The sequence below is a fragment of the Strigops habroptila genome, chromosome 3 (assembly GCF_004027225.2).
Source record: "Strigops habroptila isolate Jane chromosome 3, bStrHab1.2.pri, whole genome shotgun sequence".
Lineage (NCBI taxonomy): Eukaryota > Metazoa > Chordata > Aves > Psittaciformes > Psittacidae > Strigops > Strigops habroptila.
In genome coordinates, this window is record NC_044279.2 from 78,687,535 (window position 1) to 78,705,394 (window position 17,860).

The 17,860-nt window shown below is 44.4% G+C and overlaps 1 protein-coding gene across 3 annotated transcripts in view; it reads left to right on the plus strand.

The window, feature by feature from the left end:
- GRIN2B (glutamate ionotropic receptor NMDA type subunit 2B) overlaps window positions 1–17,860 on the plus strand; it is a 225,465-nt gene that overhangs the window by 35,275 nt on the left and 172,330 nt on the right. For all 3 annotated transcript variants that reach the window (XM_030479291.1, XM_030479288.2, XM_030479289.1), the window contains one exon: window positions 2,120–2,548. In XM_030479291.1, coding sequence (XP_030335151.1) covers window positions 2,138–2,548 — 411 coding nt within the window. In that variant the 5' untranslated portion in view covers window positions 2,120–2,137. The remainder of the gene's footprint in view (window positions 1–2,119; window positions 2,549–17,860) is intronic.

The following is a 17,860-nucleotide window of genomic DNA, read 5'->3' on the forward strand; positions in this document are numbered from 1 at the left end:
TGTAAAGTATTTCTGGTGGGAGGGGGGCCGGAAAAAACTCACAGCTAGCCATTGCCTAACCAAGTGTGATATACTGAGTAAGCCTATGCAGAGGGATCACAGGAGACATATTTTAAAGAGAACAAATATAGCATTAAAGTCACTGAGCAAGAGAGTGAGAAACAGAGAGCGTATAGCATGCATTAAAGTTAATAAAGCATTTCAGGAGTGGGGACTGCATTTCACTGTGAAGGAATCTAATTTAGTGACTTGTAATTGGAGGATAAGAGTCCTGCTGAAATGAAGTTAGCTGTTCATTTTGCCAGACTCATGAAGTCTCTTGGTCCTCCTTGTGAGCATCTCTCAGAAAGTGGATCCGTCAGAGTTTAGAATTGATTGGTGCTTCACACCCGTGGTCCCTTTCAGCCTCCTAAGTGGATTTGGTTCCTCCGGTGCATATTTATTATCTATTTTATTATCTGCTTATTTTTCCGGTACTATCAATGCAGGATGCATACTCTCTGCTTAGCATGACAATGAAGGAGCAGGTGCTGAGCCTGTGTGTTCTCCTGGGCAGGACAAGATGAGGCCCCTTGTGCCCTTCCTCTTTTGGTGGCTGATGCCAGGTATGGCTGATGCCAGGTATGGCTGTTTTGTGGACGTCCAGCCTCCCTGAAGAATTGACATCCTTGTCCATGCTGCTGTTGCTTTCTGTTCATTTGATAGAGGCATGTGTAGCGGCAAACAGTATGGAAGGGTCCCGTTCCTGGACCCTTCCTGGACCACAGAGGTGTAGTGCAAAGAAGCACAGGGCTCACGCATTTATTCCAAGCATGCCTGGCTGCTGAAGAACAGTCACGGGTGTGAACAGGTGACCAGGACCTTTTGTGCTGAGGGAGTCGTCTTCAGTTTGAAATGCCTGAAATCTCCTTGTGGCAGCATCATGGCCCTAGGTGGGCACACTGAGCAGAGCTGACTCCCACAGGGGTGGTGGGCAGATGGGGGAACGGTGCTCTGCTGTTGTCCCTGGACCAGGGGGGTTCTGATATTTACACTGCATAGATGCTGCAAGAATTAATTCGTTGATGTTTGTAAAGTGCCTTGAGGATGAAAAATGCTGTGAAAATGTGAACTATTATTAAAACAAGACTGAATAAAGAAAGAGCTAGCTAGGAACAATCCCGCAGGGAACAGTCCTGCTCAGGCAGGGGCTGGAGAGATGACCTCATTGGGTTTTTCCATTTCTACTGTTGTGATACAAAATAAAGTGGACATGTTCAGGGAGAAGATCTGTGTAACATCCCTGGCTGTAGTAGCTGAGGGTGAACATTTGTAAGCTCTGTGGGTCTTTCTGCTTCTGGGCAAAAATAGCTGTCATACGAGCTTGGAGGGAATGTCTTCCCCACACTGCATTGATCCACTTCTGGACACAACTGATAGGGATTTTTGTGTTCCTGGATTTTTGTGTTCCTGGATCTTTAAAAAGAAATGAACCTTGTATGGGTGAAAGGCATAGGGCTGACTGTACTACAGACTGGAGCTGTGTGTGTCCTTGTGGTAAGAAGGTTGTGTGCAGTAGATACACCATAGATCCAATGGTCTTGCTCATTTGTCTTCACTTTATTCTGGAGAGGCTGTGTTAAGAAAGTAAAAGGGAATCCTTATCTGCCTGGTCCCTTTAGCCTTTCTGCCTACACCTCCAGCAGCAGGTCAAACTGATCACAGGCACCAGTAATTCCTTTGTGTTGAGGGTAAGCACTTAGACATGGGCTTGACATAAGCAATTAGTTTCACAAAGACAGCTGATCAGCCATCAAAAGACAATTCTCCATCAGTTTTGACTTGGGTCTTAGAGTGACATGGGACCTGAGAGATGACATGATCCCATCTTCTGCTGACAGCTGTTCTTTGAAGTGACTCTAAACTCTGAAGTAGAGCTTGGAGTGGTCTGACTCCTCCAAATTCAACAGAGTGGTGAATGTAGCTGAAGGGCTGGGCATCAGGCAAGAGGGATGGGTGAGAGGAGGGCTAGTGGCTAAGGAAGATCAATGGATCTGTCTTGAAGGCTGAGTGCATGATTTACTTGTCAATTAATCACTTTCCCTTTCTCCTTTACTTTTTTTTTTATCTCCTCACTCAGGGAGTGTAAGAGCCGAAGATGAGGCCCAGGGTGGAGTGCTACTCTCCAGGGTTTTGGCTGGTGCTGGCAGTCCTCGCGACAACAGGGAGCGGGGCCCATGCCCAGAAAAGCCACCCAAGCATTGGCATTGCGGTCATCCTGGTGGGGACCTCAGACGAAGTGGCCATCAAAGATGCCCACGAGAAAGATGACTTCCACCACCTCTCAGTGGTGCCTCGGGTGGAACTGGTGGCCATGAATGAGACAGATCCCAAGAGCATCATAACCCGCATCTGTGACCTCATGTCAGACCGGAAGATTCAAGGGGTAGTATTCGCTGATGACACAGATCAGGAAGCCATTGCCCAGATCCTGGACTTCATCTCTGCCCAGACTCTCACTCCCATTCTGGGCATCCATGGAGGCTCCTCTATGATCATGGCAGATAAGGTAAATTTGAGCTTTCTTCTGTTGCACACCTGCAGATCGAAACTTGAAATAGAAAGAAATATCTTATTCTGTGATCCTAAGGTGTAGTCTCATGGGGCCGAAGGGTTGGAGGATTAGAGAGTCTCAGATTCAAAGAGAGATTAAAAGGGCTAACTGTGTGTAGCACTGCTGAGAAGAGCCTATTAATCATGTGGAATTATCTGCAACAGAGAAAAACTGAGGAGGGAGAGGAGCGGGTAGAAGAGAGCTACAAAAGAATCAGCCTTTTTTTCTTCCTTAGAAGGTTAAAGAGCCCCTGACAATTGTGATTTTTTCAATTTTTTTTTTTAAGGTTTTATTTTTGCCTGTGTTTTGCCTTGGAAGAGCCAAGGATGCTGGCTTTTTCCTGCATGCATCTGGAGGACATTGTGATATTTTCAGGGATGTTTAATACGGCTCTTACATCTTAATTGGAAAATAATTGAATCTTTAATAAAGGCATCCTCTCTCAGAAGTGTTCATTAGCTCCTGAAGTTAAATAGGTGTTAGCTAGAGCAACTAACCAGCCTGAACCAGTCCAGCTAAGTCTTTCTTTTTTCCCCTGCACTACTTTATTTCTTCATATCACTGACATTTCACTGTTTTCCTAGGCCTCAGCCAATCTTCTGGGGAATTACTTCACAAACAAGCCTTCCTGCTACTGGTTTTGAACAGGGTAAGATGCAGAGGGAGCTGCATCTTTGGCCAGCTGATAACTTTCAGTTTAAGGGAGCCTCCATAGGATGTGGCTGGACCTGATACAAGTCTTCCACTGGGAGGAACAGGGAACCCAGCAATTCATACTTGAGTGTGCATTTGGCCAGATGTTGTGGCTAAGAGCGGCCTTTGGGCTGCTGTGGGCCAGTGGGACTACCTGAGCGAAATGTGCTGTCCCTTTCCCTGCACGGTCAGTACCAGACTGAGTGACGGCCAAGCCCTTTATTGAGAAGGCACTTTTGATCACACTTTGTGCATGGCGGAGAAGTAAACAGGGACTCCAGCCAACAGCCTTTTTCTTTTACAGGTCACTTTTAAGTGAATCTGAGACATTTAACTAGGCAGAATCGAGTCTAATTGAATGAAGGGGGAGAATTAAACTGGCCACTGTGGCAGCTTTTCTTCTGAAAGAGATCTAGTGGGCTGAGAAATACAGGCACTTTCTGCTTTATTTACCTTGTAAATAAATAATCCAGTGCAGGTTATTGTAGGTGAGTAAATGGGAATAAATTAATCACTAAGTATTTTCTCACTCTTTGACCAACTGTTCAGTCGCCAAATAACATACAGTTAATATGCAGTGTTATTTTCTCGTATCAGCCTTTGCACTAAAGTAGTCACTGAATAAAATAATCACAGGTCTCTTTTCTCTCTCTCTCCTGGAATAGTTGCACACGTGATAATGTCATTCTGCCCCATTCCACTCACATGTTTTGGAGGACAGTCAGGCAACAATGCTGCATCTCCATGCTCTCCTGCCTGCTGCATTGCATGGTCATTGATGTTTGTGCAAAAGGGGTCTGAAGCATTACTCGAGTGCTGCACTTCACACTTTTGGTGACGTTTTACATCCTCTTTGAAAAATGTAGGAGTTACTGATGCCAGACTTCCTAAGCACTGGGGAAAGGTCCTTGTGACTTTGAACATGGCAGGCCAAATTCTGATTAAGATTTCCTGCAGTGTAAACCCAGCATAGTCCCATTGCCTTTGGCAGGATTAGAACAGATTTACGCTGCTGTAATTCAAAGAGAAATTTGGCCTATTGCACTTTGCAAAGATCTTTCTTTCTACCTGTCTCTAGTCTCTCCTTGGGAAGGCAGCATCTCCCACGTCTGCCCTGTGTACTCCACTGGTTCGCTTCTAAAGAGCGTTCAGGCTGCCCACAAGGAGCAAAAAGATGGAAGCCTTGTGAATGGAGACCTCTGTTTTTACCCAACTCCCTCTTTTTGTAGTTTTGCAGAGAGGAGAAGCAAGTTACATACAAAGATCTGCAGTTTTAGGAAAGGTCAATTTTTTTTTTTTAAATGAAAAGGCTGACCTTTACAGCTTCTGATTCACGGGTGCGTAATCTTTAATGGATAATATTTTTTTGATGAATTGAATTAAAATACAGTAGAGAGTAAATATGTTGATATTCTATTAAAAATACTGAAGTCAGCCTGGTAAGTCCTTAAAAAAAAAAAAAAAATAATCTGTTTTCCACAGAGGGCCTTGACAGAGGCTTTGCTTTTAGTGACTCTTAGTCATATTCTTTGCAGATGAATTGTGTGACTGGGTTTGATCCTGCAAGCACGGATTGCTTCTTTCAGCATCCCCTCAACACCCACAGCAGTCAGCTGCGATTGAACTTGCTCAGCATTTCACAGGTTCAGCCCTGCACTTATAGCTTTGTTATGCTCCCTGTGTGTTTGTGATCAGTAGTGCCAATGCAAACCTAAAGAACACTACAAGCCACTAACGCCTTAGTGTGACAGATAAGCCCCTCTTCTCTGGAGGTTAATGCAAAAATACTCCTCAGTCGAACCACTTTCCTTGGAGTAGCATGTGAAATTCTTTCACCTTCAATGAGAGTTTAATAAGTGTTTCCGGGAGGAAATTTGGGTCCATGTGTAAAAAAGGCTTTGTAATATACTGTGAAGCTGGTAAATTAAGACGTGAAAAGGTAGGCAAAAAAAAAAAAAAAAAAAAGGAAAAAGAAAAAAAAAAGAGCATTTCAAGCCTGAATTTTCTTTTCTCCTGTATATATAGACAGAAATACTGTATAATGTGCACCATTGATTGTCTTCCTCTCAGTTAATGTGCATCTAGCAGTTTGCTACCTGCCAGCTGGAGATCTGGGCACTGTTATAACCAGTGGGGAGGGGGGAACCACCTGAGGACAGTTCAGCCCACCCACCTCAGGGTGCCCTGAAATGCTTGTAGGACAGTCCTGTCTCCCTCTGCCAAGTGCTGAAGAAGGCTGTACCCTGACTTGCTCGTGATGCCTCAAGTTAAATGCCATGAATCCTACCGTAGGTGTAACATAGCAGGTAGTGGTATGTTGCTGGAAGTGTAACATCTGGATTTCCTGATGGTTTTGTTCAAACTCATGCTTTTTAATATTGCATTTGATTAGATTTTGTGGATAATGTTTATATCTTCTGTTTTCCCTGTGTTTCACCTTATCCCTCTGAAAAATAAGTATACAGGAATTTGCATATGTTTTTGCTGTTTCTCTCCTTGGTGCTGGTGTCTCTAATCCCACCTGCTTAGCTGTTACAAAGTGCTATGTTTAATCTTTGCCTAATTTGGCATCAGAAGAAAATGACCAGACAATCTGTGTGCACACTGTGATCTGGGTTTGGTTCCAGGAAAATGGTGAAGCATAGACACATGATGTGCCTCACTTGAGCTCTGGAGAGACCACTGAGGGAGAGTCTTGACATCGCTGATTCAGTCCCTTTAGTATCTGAACGTGCCAGCAGTGTCACCAATCAGCGTGAACTGCAGCAGTCATTTTGTCTGGGCTGGGTGGCCAGGGAGTGATGGCTGAGGGGGTCCAATAGCCCCTGTGATAGCTCCTTTCAGAGGAACAAGTCCTGCAGCTGTGGAGCAGGGTAGAAAAGTAATCACACTTTTTCAGCCCTGCAAGGAAGCACCTGTCCTTGTTTTGGTACTAATATCTTGAAAAGGGACTAGGATGATGGTATCATGTCACCTGGACCTTTGATGAGAAAGGGATCACTGATGATCTGTGTTTAATCTGGAACAGGTGAGATGGAGAGGAGAGAAATGTGCACCACCACCAATGCTAAGTTCTTGTGATCCAAGAACTTTGCTTGTGGAAGCTTCCTAGTCTCTTCAGTTTGCCTGAAGTTGCCATAATGACATTTCTTTTTACAGCTTTGTGATGCCTGATCTTAGGCATTATTTTGCATTGTCCAGAGGACTGCAACACACTTGTGACTGGTGAGCATATCTGCTCCCATTCTAGTATTAAAAATAATTTTTCCTTTCCCAGTTGTTTTTTGAATGCAGAAATTCAATCTGATCACAGTGTGGAAATGGCTGATGGATGAGAATGCTGTGTGTTTGGAGACTGATGGTGGAAGGAAACCTTCAAGGCTGCAAACCAAGCTTCAGTTCAGATAAGCAGACAAACTAATATCTTGTGTTTGCAGACCTGAGACTGGAAATCTGGGCGGGGCTTTTCCTTATTATATTTTCAATATTACTTAAAATCACTTCTTCCCAGAACTAGGAGTAGAGGAGCAGTTGCAGAAAAGGAAATAACAATAAAAATATACGTTTGTAGGTATCTTAAGAGTGAATTGTTGTTCAGATTTAGGATACTTATGTTGGAAAAGATTTAGCTTTTAGCTAAAAAATGAGCACACCATTCGGCTGGTTGGTCTGTTTTGTAATGAGAGACTATTTATTTTTAAAAAATAACGGGAAATCTCAACTTGGTGATAATGAAAGCAGAAAAGGTAAGGGCAGAAAATGCCTCAGGTTCTCTTCTGGTGCAGCTGGTGATCGTTTTTAGTGGAACTGTCCCTCACTATTTCTCCACAGTCATGTTATTTTGCCAAATCTTCTTGTCCTGTGCAGCTTTACAATAACACAGTGGTGCCCAGGCAGCACCCAGGAAAAATATTGGAAGAAGAGGATGATTATGTTTTCCCAGCTGAAAATAATTCTCCTCTATCTCTCCATCCCTTGCTATTTTTTCCAGGGCTTCCCCACACAGGGTAGCCATACTGGTGGAAATAAAATGTTAGGAAAGAATAATCTGTTAAATTCAGTTGTGTCTGTAATAAAATCTGTATGAAAACTGCATGAAACTGACCTGAAATCTGAAATCCCTGATCCGTTCTAGGCCAGATTCTCCTTCCTTTTCTCACATAGCACAGAGGTGACTTCTGCTACTCCCTCCACTATCTTGCTCTTTCTTCCCTGTTCACACCAAAGCTGCAATTGCACCTCTATCTTTCCATCCCCACTTCATAAATCTCTGTCCCCTTTCTTTTGGTTTTCTGTCAAGGTTTCCAAGACATATTGTCTCTCTTTCAATGCTGAAGGTAGCTGTGATCTCCATGCTGCTGCAGCAATGATATTCTTTGGTATTTTGATGGGGAGGAAGTCCAAACTCGGACAATAGGTGGAAAACACCAGGGAAGAAAATTAGCTGCTGGTCAGAGTGCAGTGAAGTGATGCTGCAGGTACAGGGAAGCTAAAATGTATTGGATAAGCTGAACACCTAGATTCACACTGAAACCAGGACAAAGTCAAAGATACTGGGACAGTGCTGCTAAAAGCAGAAGATCTGTAATTAAAAGGAAAGCACTTTTACTCTCAGGTTTCCAAAGGTTAAATAATAGGGATTCATGGGGAATGCAACTTCATTTTTTGGATGTAAATTTGTTTCATTTCCATTAGGGATGACATCTGAAATTTTTAGAGTCCTTGTGTGAAGGAAAAAAACAGAAGAAAAAGTTCCCTTTGAATGGATTATATGAACTAAAATGAAATAAATTCCGAAAAAATGCTGCTTAGAAGCAGGAGGGGAAAAAGGCACATTTTGATCTACAGATGTTGAAAGAGTATGGTTCAATGTTCTCAAGAGTTTTCTATCCCTTTTTTCCCTCCAAAGCAAAACTATATGCAGTTCATGTAATTTCACGAAGCATTTTCATTTCTCTGAAACAGCATTTGATGATAGTAATAATTTAAATGTTCTTAGACTAATCTAGTGATTAACAAAGATGAGTTTGATTTAAAAAAAAAATAAAATAAAAAAATCAGCAGTTTCCCTTCAAGCTTTTAATAATTTTACTGAGGACATGATTAATACACTTCTGCTTTTGGTACTCGATTTCCTCTTGCTGCCAAATGAAAGCTCTGTATTGCTCACAAATAATGAACTAAATATCGTGTGTTCTGAAACTACAAGTCTGCTGCAAAAGTTGGGGAGGGAGAAGAAAGATGGGTCACAGAGATATAAACAATTAAAGCCAGTATTGTATGCCAATGTTGTTTTTTCCCATGAGTATACACATGTAATAACAGGTCAGGTGGATCTGTAATTTAGGTTTACATCTCTGTCTAATCCACCCAAACAAAATGACATTTTTTCATATAAAGAAAGGGAATATATGTAGCGTATTTCTGTGGATTTTAATTATTATCTGAGAATTTCCCTAGAACAATTTTTATTACTTTGCAAATGAATTACAGCACTTAAAATCCCTCAGATATTAGGAAACCTTGAAATGAACTTCTAAGAGCTTTAACCTCTCCCCAGGGCCATTAAATCCATCGATGTTAGCTCTCATTTTCTAAACAAGAGCTCAAGTGCTCTCGTTGATATTATTCCAATTTAAAAAAAAAAAAAATACTTTCCAGAGAAATATTTTATTTCTTTTATTAAATATCCTATTAAAATAGTCTGCTTTTAAACTTGTGAAGTTTTCCTTGACTTTATCTCTCATTTTCTTGGGAGGAACTCCATTTCAAGGACTTAAGTTTTTTGGGGGTATTGTTTTCAAGAGTCACAAGAGAAAATATGGAGTTTGATTTCCCACCACACACACACTTTAAAAGAAAATAATCTGGTAACTTTCCCTGAAATATCCCCATCCAGTATCTTCTACTGGATGCACTTTATATCTACCCTGAGCCTTGGAAATGCAAAGCCTTGGAGACCTGAAGCCTGAAGGCACCCTCTGACCTTGAGTATCTCAGGGTTGGCAAGAGGAAACCTGGAGGGACCCTGGTGAGGCTCACACCCTGCTAATGTATTCTGGGTACTTTTGGGCAGCGGCAGTGCTGGTGCAGGGATAGGATGCTGAAGGAGGTGACTATACAGAGGCATGACTGCCTTCACTTGGCAAAAGTTGTCCCAGACCAATACCAAGCAAAACTGAAGTCTGGTTCCTTTACATCAGCCTTCTGTAGCTATTTATAAGCTGCTTTATTTTGGGCCATAGAACTCTTTCCAGAAGTACAGAGCATTAGTTTTCTTCTCTTGTTATAGTGATGTTTTCTTTCGAGTGACAGGAGACCTTTCCTTGCCTAGCTCTGAATGCAACTGCTTCAACATCCCTGAGTGAAAGAGAAGCTGAATTAACTTCTTTCCAACTAATGTTTAAATGCGGTGTAGCCATTGTCTACCTGGGAATAGAAGTATTGCAATATCTGTGAGGAAAAGGTTGGTTTCCACCCAGTTTGGACCTGGCAGGTAATGAGGCTTTTGTGAAATTCTTTCTTGCTAGGTTTCTAACTTTGATATTCACACTAATGATGTGTAGTTAGATCTCCAAATCTGTGAGCACTTATCTAAATAAAACCTGGGAGCTTGATGAGATCTGACCTATAGTTATTTATAATCATTATTATAACCCCTTTCTTCAAAACAAAAAACTCAAAACAAAAGTATTAAATCAATTTGTGCCATCCCCAGCCGGACAAAGAGATTAGTTTCTCCATTCTGGAGCAGGCAGTCCTTTATTACAACCCCAAGCGGTTACTTGTCTCACAAAATCTAAATTAATTACACTCAAATTTGTCCCTACCCTAAACTGGCCTCAAAATGAAATTGAAAACACGGAGTGTGAAATTGCCCAATGCTGCTGCCTTAGATCCGCGTGTTATTCCCCAGTAACGGCAGGACAGAGAGCAGCAATTCTTTCCAGGGAATCTCTTATTCTCTTTGCCTTTTATTTGCCTCATTAACCAAGTTTGGAGGGAATGGATTATGAAGGAAGTTAAGGGAATTACATATACACAGGCTGGAAAAAAACAGGGTATAGATAAAGATATAATTGTCGTCTGTGACTGTTAAGGGTCTGGAGCAGCTGATATGTGAAGATAGAGTGAAACAGCTGTATGTGTGTATTGTAGATTGGCTGAACAATGAGTCAGGGCGTGATTTATACACACAGTGAATAGAAGTAGACTGAGATTAGAGAAAATAATGCTTGGTGTAGCTGCCAGAAGTAGAAGTAGGAGCGATGGGATAAAGTTGAGAAAAGATATTAAATGATATGTTGTGATATGTTAAATGACAATATTAAATGATACTTAAGTGTATCAAGAAAAAATTCAGACACTGAGTTTTATTAGGATGTGCTCTAGTCTCCTTGGGGAAGAGCATGGAAACCATGTTGCTCTTTTCAAGCAGGACTGAACAAAGCACTGGAGAATGTTATGTTGCTAGAGCGGAGGAGAAAGAGGATGAACAGATGAGACAGAGAAAAGAAAACTGAATCTAGGATCGCGGGAGTAAAAAAGATAAAGAGAGTAAGTTCTGAGGGTGATGAAAAAAAACCCCAAGCAAAACCTAAAGGCTCTGTTGAGGCATTTTTTCTCTGTGCTTTGACAATAGCTTCTAGCTGTGCATCTGTGAGGCTCCTGATAATAACAATAGATGTATGTTTCAGAGGAAGAGGGGAAGAAGGGATGATGTGGAAAGTCTAAAGGCAGGCAGGAGAAAGGCAAGAAAGGCAAGCACACACAGCAAGGAGGACTGATCTACAGGGTGCCAGCAGAGTCAAGGAGGTCTAGTAGAACCAAGTCCACACTGCAGCTTGGCTATAAAACATGATTTTAAGACAGTTGTTCAACTTCTGTCTACAGCAATTTGCCCTTTACAAGAAGATGGTAAGAATGTTTTTGTAAAGTGCTTTGAGCTCTATGAAAGGCAAAGGCTACTTAATTGCTAGGGAGCAATTAATAGATTTTTCTAGCTGAAGCAAATACAATGCTTGATATGAAAATCTGGACTCTAGGAGGAGAAGCTGTAATTCAACCATTAGAGGTGGTTGAATAGCTGCAGCATACAGAAGAACCTTTTGTATTCAGGGCCTGATAGTACCGTCTATTGTAAGCTTGCCCAGCATTCCCCATTATAAGATCCTCTTGGGGGTTTCCTGTAACTCTGCCAGGCTATGACTATTTGACCAAAGTTTCCTATGCCAGGTGTATGCCTCAAGCTGATTGATTTATTTCACTATTCATTTGGAAAACAAAACAGCTCTCTGAACATACGGCACAGGACGATATGTGATTTACCTGTGTAAATGTCCTGGCGCATTTTCCTCCAAAGTTTCTGCCTGACCACCACTGGTCCTTAGAGCAAAGGCACGGGTCTGGTGCAGGTGTCTTACAGGGGAGGAGTTTTAACCAGAAATGTGCTGGTTGCCCCAAGTTTGGCCTTGTTATAAGCATGAGAAACTGTGTATGTGCACTGGAGTCTTTTAAGATGTCTGTCACATATCTTGAAAAGATCTTGTGCTTGCAAACTGTGCTTCAAAACTGCACCTGGACCTTGGGGGCTGCACAAGTCATGCTGGGGCTGGAGCTCCCCTGTGGGGTCCTGGTGGGATCCAGCCAGGAGAAATGCGCAGCAGGGAATCTGGACTGGGACAGGGTGAGGCTGGGGGGCACGCAGGGTGTCATAAATAGCCAGTGCAGAGCGGGAGCATCTGAGAGAGATCCTGAAACAAGGAGATGGGCAGGCAGGTTGAAAAAGGTTGGAAAACAGGGGGTGGGGAATAAGAAAAGGCAGAGAAGAAAGAGGAGGAGACGTCCTTGCCCAGGCGATGCTGCCTGAGTTGCCATTGGAGCACAAAACCTGTGGGGTGAAAACTGGCTGAGGAGAGAAGGGCTTGGCTGAGGCAGGGCACAGGGCAGTGGCATCAGCAGCCATGCTTTCCCTGTGAGTGCTGCCTGCCCCTCCAGTTGGACAGGAATGTTCCCTCCTTGCTCTGCACTGAGCCACAAAGGGAGTCAGAAATGGCTCCTTGGGGGGGACAGGGACACCATCATCAGTGCTCCCCTTGAGGGAAGGCCACCAGGTCTTCCAAAGTGTGCCTGAGGCTGACTTGGCTGTGCTCCTCCTTAGCCAATACACCCTGTGCCAGGGCCCCAGGCCTGGTGGGGAGAGGGAAAAGCTCCTGGGAGGAGGGGGCAAGACCCCACAGCGTCCACCAGCTGCGTGGCTCGGGGCCAGCGTGGTCACTGCCAAGGCTCTGCGCTAGAGGGGACAGATGGGAGCCGTTGGGAGGATGCTCTGTGATGGAGCTGCTGACTCCTCCATGTGTGCGCTCATGCAGTGCAGTGCTTTGTCCCGGCTCTTGCTCCAGAGCTCGCTTTGCTGCTCCTTTTCTGCAGAGGCAGAGCTGTGTCCTTACACCCCCTCCCCGGCTTGCTGCAGCAGTATGGAAGTGTGGGATGAAGAGCCACATGGTGTGGCTCTGCCATGGGGCTGGGCATCTTGTCCACCGGGCTGTCAGCCTTGCTGGGTCTCAAATCCTGCTCCATGCCTGCTCCCCTTCCCCTGCTCTCCCTTCTCCCGCTTCCCTCCCTCTCACCCTCTCCTGTCTGTCACTCTACCCATTTCTTAATTATTGTTTGCACTGTGCTTTGAAAATGTGGTGTGCTGTATAAATGTTAAGTGTTTTTATTATTATTATTATTTCTGCTTTTTCATTTGCGTCCCTCACCCTGTCTTCTCTCTCTATTGTGGCTTCCAGAGAGAATGTGTGGGCTTACATTATTTATAGCTGTGTGAGAGTAATTACAGAAATGATTTAATTACTCAGTTAATACCGTTCTCCACATCACCAGCTTGTCAAGCTGGTGATCCTCTCACCGCAGCTAAACATGCAGTTTAGCGGTGTCTATTCCACATCATGGTTGAGCAGCTAGGAGGAGGTGAAGCTTGGGAAAAAGGTTTGTGACAGCCTTGTAAGTTGCTGGTTACTCCCCGTGGGCTAAGGGATGAGAAGGCTGAGCCTGAGGGAACATGGCCAAGGGTCATGTGGTGTCACCTCAGCTGGGGCAGAGCTGCCTGTGAGGATGTGGTGTGTGGTGAGGGTTTATGGCTCCTGGCTGATGGGGACTCCCTCTGACAGAAACCTACTAGAGCTGAAGTTCAATATTTGGTGTGCTGCATTAACCAGCTCTTCACATTTATCAAAGGTCAGAGATCTGGAAGGACTTTATTGTCTTAACTTCTATTTAAGCCTAACAAATCATAGGCTCACACACCTGCATGGGCTGAGTATGAAGTAATATTACTATCTCCAGAAATGTTCGTCCTTGCCAGTAGCTTCATGTAGCTCTCACCTTCTTGAGATGAATGAGTTTTCTCTCCGAAGTGGATGGCCTCCTCTTGCTGAGACTCCCCCCATTGAAAGTTCAGTGTTTTCATCACTTCCAGTTCATGAAGACTTGTGGGGAGCAGGGAATGTCCCGTTGCTGGTGTAGTATGGAAGAAGGTTGAGAGAGGAAAGGACTTTCCTTCAGGCGACGCGTTGAGCTGACGGTTACGAATACCATTTAGTTACCTACTAGAGACAGTTAAAAAAAGCCCCACAAACCACCTAGTGAGCTCAGGAGAAATGTAAGGAAGACAATCCTCTTCTGAAGATACTATAGGTAAAAGGAGGGGTCAGTGGATCCTTAACAAAGGAGACAGTCGCTTGGGAAGCGGAGAGAGAGGCTCTTGTCAGATAACGGCGCATTTGTTAGATAATGGTGTATGGAGACAGCATCTCTTGGAAAGTGCCTGCCTTCTGTGTCTCCAAGTTGCCTGGCTCCATTTGGGCCCCTCCAGGCCTGGGCTGTGGGCCAGGCTCAGCCTGTTCCTCAGCGCGGGCGGCAGGAGGGTTGGGAGCAGGTGGCATCGGGGCTGGTGGAGTGGAGTGCCTTTTCCATGCGGCGCTGCCTGCCAAGCTGCCAGGCGCAGGACACCTCGTAGCTGAATGGGCTCTGCCCACCTCCCAGAGAGCGATGGCAGTCAAAGAAGTAGGCTAAAGTGTTTTGTGTGTGAACAGTGATTATAGGTGCCATTTTTTTCCCCTGACATCCAGCACAAGGCAGGTTAAGGCAGCCCAAAATTGAAAAAACACTGGGCATCTCCACCCTCTGAAAGTTGGGCCTTTCAGGTTGTATCTCTAAATGGATGCCCAGAGTCCCTTATCGCTTTTGCAAATCCATACCAGAGGCTTTTCTCCCCCCAATCTGGCACACTTGAAAGTGAATTTTATGACCTGACATTGGAACAGCTTGTTGAGAAGACAGAGCGAGTGGAAGGGTGATGGAACAAGCAGTTTTGTCAGCTCCCAAATGAATGAATCCTGTTTTCAGCAGATTCAGATCTCATGCTTAATTGACTCTTTAACTGAATTATATACTAAGACTGTAATGTGAGCTTGCCTTAGTAGACACTAGAGAGTCCACAGAGGAGAGAACCTGAGCTGGGCAAAGGGATTTCAGAAGAGCTGAACTCATCCTTCCCCTAGTGGTGAGGACCAGGGGCATTAAAAGGATCTAATTTCTCCACCCACTGCATTGTTTCAACTAGAAGATGCCCAGTCCAAATAAGCAGGTGTGCCCATAGCAGCTTCAATTTTTCAGGAGCTGGCTACACCGCCCCCCTGCAATAATCTCATTCCCCACAGGTCTCCTATTGCTTTTCTCCCAGTTTCCACTGTGTTTTTTATACCCACTGGCTGGGCGAAAGAGAGATGTACTGTTGTGTCCCGGGGGGTTCTGTTTATAGGGGCTGCCCACTACAGGCATGCTGCCAAGTCAGGATGAAGTTTATTTGATTGCCTAGTGAGGCTTTGACTGTGAATGGGTGAATCATATGCACTGCTGTGGGGCCAGAGAAAGGACTGCATGCAGTTGCAGGCTGTATTTTATACAGCACTGTAAGAATTTAATTCTCCTCAAGTCCTCTGCCCCTTTGTCAAATCAGGTGGAAACTGGCCAGCAGGTTCAAGAGTTATTAGGAAACCTGACTCACGCACGCATGCACACACATGCACCAGGTTTGCGAGAGCCTTGTTTCCTAAAGAAAATGAGCCAAAAATGCATACAGAAGGTGGGCAAAGCCTGTGGAGTGTCTTGGGAGCTGTGATTTCTGCACAAGTGACCCATGCATAGTGTGTCCCTAACATGCTTGCAGCATGTTTGCCCTCCCTGCCACATGCTCCCATGGTGACTCACTCTGATTCACCCCAGCACCATCCTGCTCTGTGATTTGCATAGACGAGCATCTAATGCGACTGAGTGGCATTGTCTCTCAGGGTTGGACGCTTGGTTCACACTTGTGCTCGGCACACATGTGTGCGCTCTGTGACTCATGCTACTGCACCACAGTGGCTTGGATTGCAGCAGCGAATGAGACATGGTCATGAACAGGAGCTTGCTCAGTGTCACATGCTCATGTCGGTTAGCTTTTGAAGGAGAACATGGTGCGAGGCTTGGAGGTTTTAATATTTCTATCCAAAACCAGACCTCTTGAGAAAAGAAATTGGCCTGATGACAGCAACAATAATTGGCTTATTCCACTAGATTATTCCATTGGTATCCTCTGTGCCTTTTACTATATTTTCAATGCAGAGACTTAAAAATTGCACTTAAAATGTGAATTGTACCTTGGTTTTCTTCATAACTCAGAAGCAGACATCTGTTTTCTGCTGCAATTTTTTTTCTGCCTTTGGGCTGGCTGAGTTTTCTGTCTAGTCTTATTCTTAGCCTTACGGCAAGTCTGCAGCAAACCGTAGTGGTTTGGGTTCCTCAAGTGGCACTGAAGGAGATCAGGGCATACTCTAACCAGTGGGTACCTTCAGCTGGACAGAGGATGAACCAGGCAGACTTCTCTTTCTGCTAGTTTTGGTCATCTGACAGACTCCCTAAACTCATGGCACCTCCCTCTCTTTTGTTTTAAAAGTCTCTGATTATCTTTTGGTAAACTTTTGCGTATTTGGAATCTGCCAGGTGAGTTTTGCTGCACTTTGGGCACATCCAAATGTTTGCTACAGCCATTAACTGGCCAGAGATGTAATTTATTTTTGCTAGTCAGTTGGTTCCTTAATTTAGATTTAATAAGTCACTTTGTGCTCCATTAATTAGGCCTTCATGCAAAATGTTTAATGCCAAAGTGTGCTCGCCTGCAGATGGTGGAACAGCTTCATTTAGAGAATGGCTGGAGACCTCACTTGGCTGCTCTGTTCCTCATGCCCATGATCCGTTCTCCCACAATAAGCCATGCTGCTGTTAACCTTCACTATCTCCATGTCCTGGTATGAGGCCATGAGGCTCATCTTCACCAGGGCTTGTCCCAGCTGTTCTCTCTGTCTGATACCTCTGCCCTTGTCTGAGCTCCCTTGGAAGATTTAATGCGCACATGCGAATTTTAAGTTTCATCTGCTTAATCGTTATAAACTGAAGCTGTGGCTAGCAGCTTTCTCACTAGAGGCAAAACGGGCTGACAAAAACACACTGTGATAGTGACCACTGGGAGGAGAAACAGAGGTTGTGAGTGGTATTTGTCTTCTGCTGTGCTTCGGCCACATTTCTGTTGACAGTGTCGCTCACTGGACATTGTACTGGTCCAGCAGTGTTACTCCATATAGAGACATGCCTGTAATAATACTCAGTAATATGCAGTACAAGCTGTGGGGAAGCATTTTGTGCTTTCAGAGTGCCAGTAGCCAGCCAGCAGGTCCTGCCGTGCTGCTGCTATAAAATACACAGATTTCTCGAATGAAACATCGATGGCTTTTTTGTTTGGTAGTAGGGGAGTGAGTTTAGGTTTTTGATTTCCCCCTCTCCTGGTCTAGTCTAGATTGCAAGGATTTTCTTTCTTGTCATATTTGGGTTTCTGTGGCCAGGGAGAAGTAGTTTTGTGTGGGAAAGGGTAGCATCATATGGAAGAGGTGTGGCTGGGCTGTGTCTCTGTGTAATCACGCCCATGCAGAAGTATGGACATGTCCTGTCCTTCTCCACACTGCATGCATCCCAGCTATCAAGGAATCTTTTTGGCCAGACATTTTGCTGTTGTTTGATGAATAAATTGGATAGGAAAATGAGATGACATGAATAGGTTAGACAGAAGTTGACATGGATCTTGTTGTGACAATTTTTCTCTTTGCACTCAGGAATCTGTAGGGGATGGTCCACTGGGAACTCATCTCCTGGGATTTGTTCCTTCAGTTACAAAGAGGGAACCTCCAGAGGATAAAATCATATTCTGATATTCCTTCCTTGCAGCTCATCTGGCCTTATTATTCTTAGCACTGGTCCACTTTTGTGTGCTAAGCACATTTTTGGGGGTAGCCCCTGCAGAATGGGTGGGACTTCTTGTAGGGGCTGAGAAAAGGTGGCAGAACTGTGCCAGGGGTAAGAAAAGGATGAGGAGACCTGCTGAATGGGGGTGTTCAACAAGACACAGCAGTGTGGAGGAAGGGCTTAGGGTACCCCAAGAGTGAGGGTGGAAAGAGGCAGAGGTGCAGGAAGAGGAGG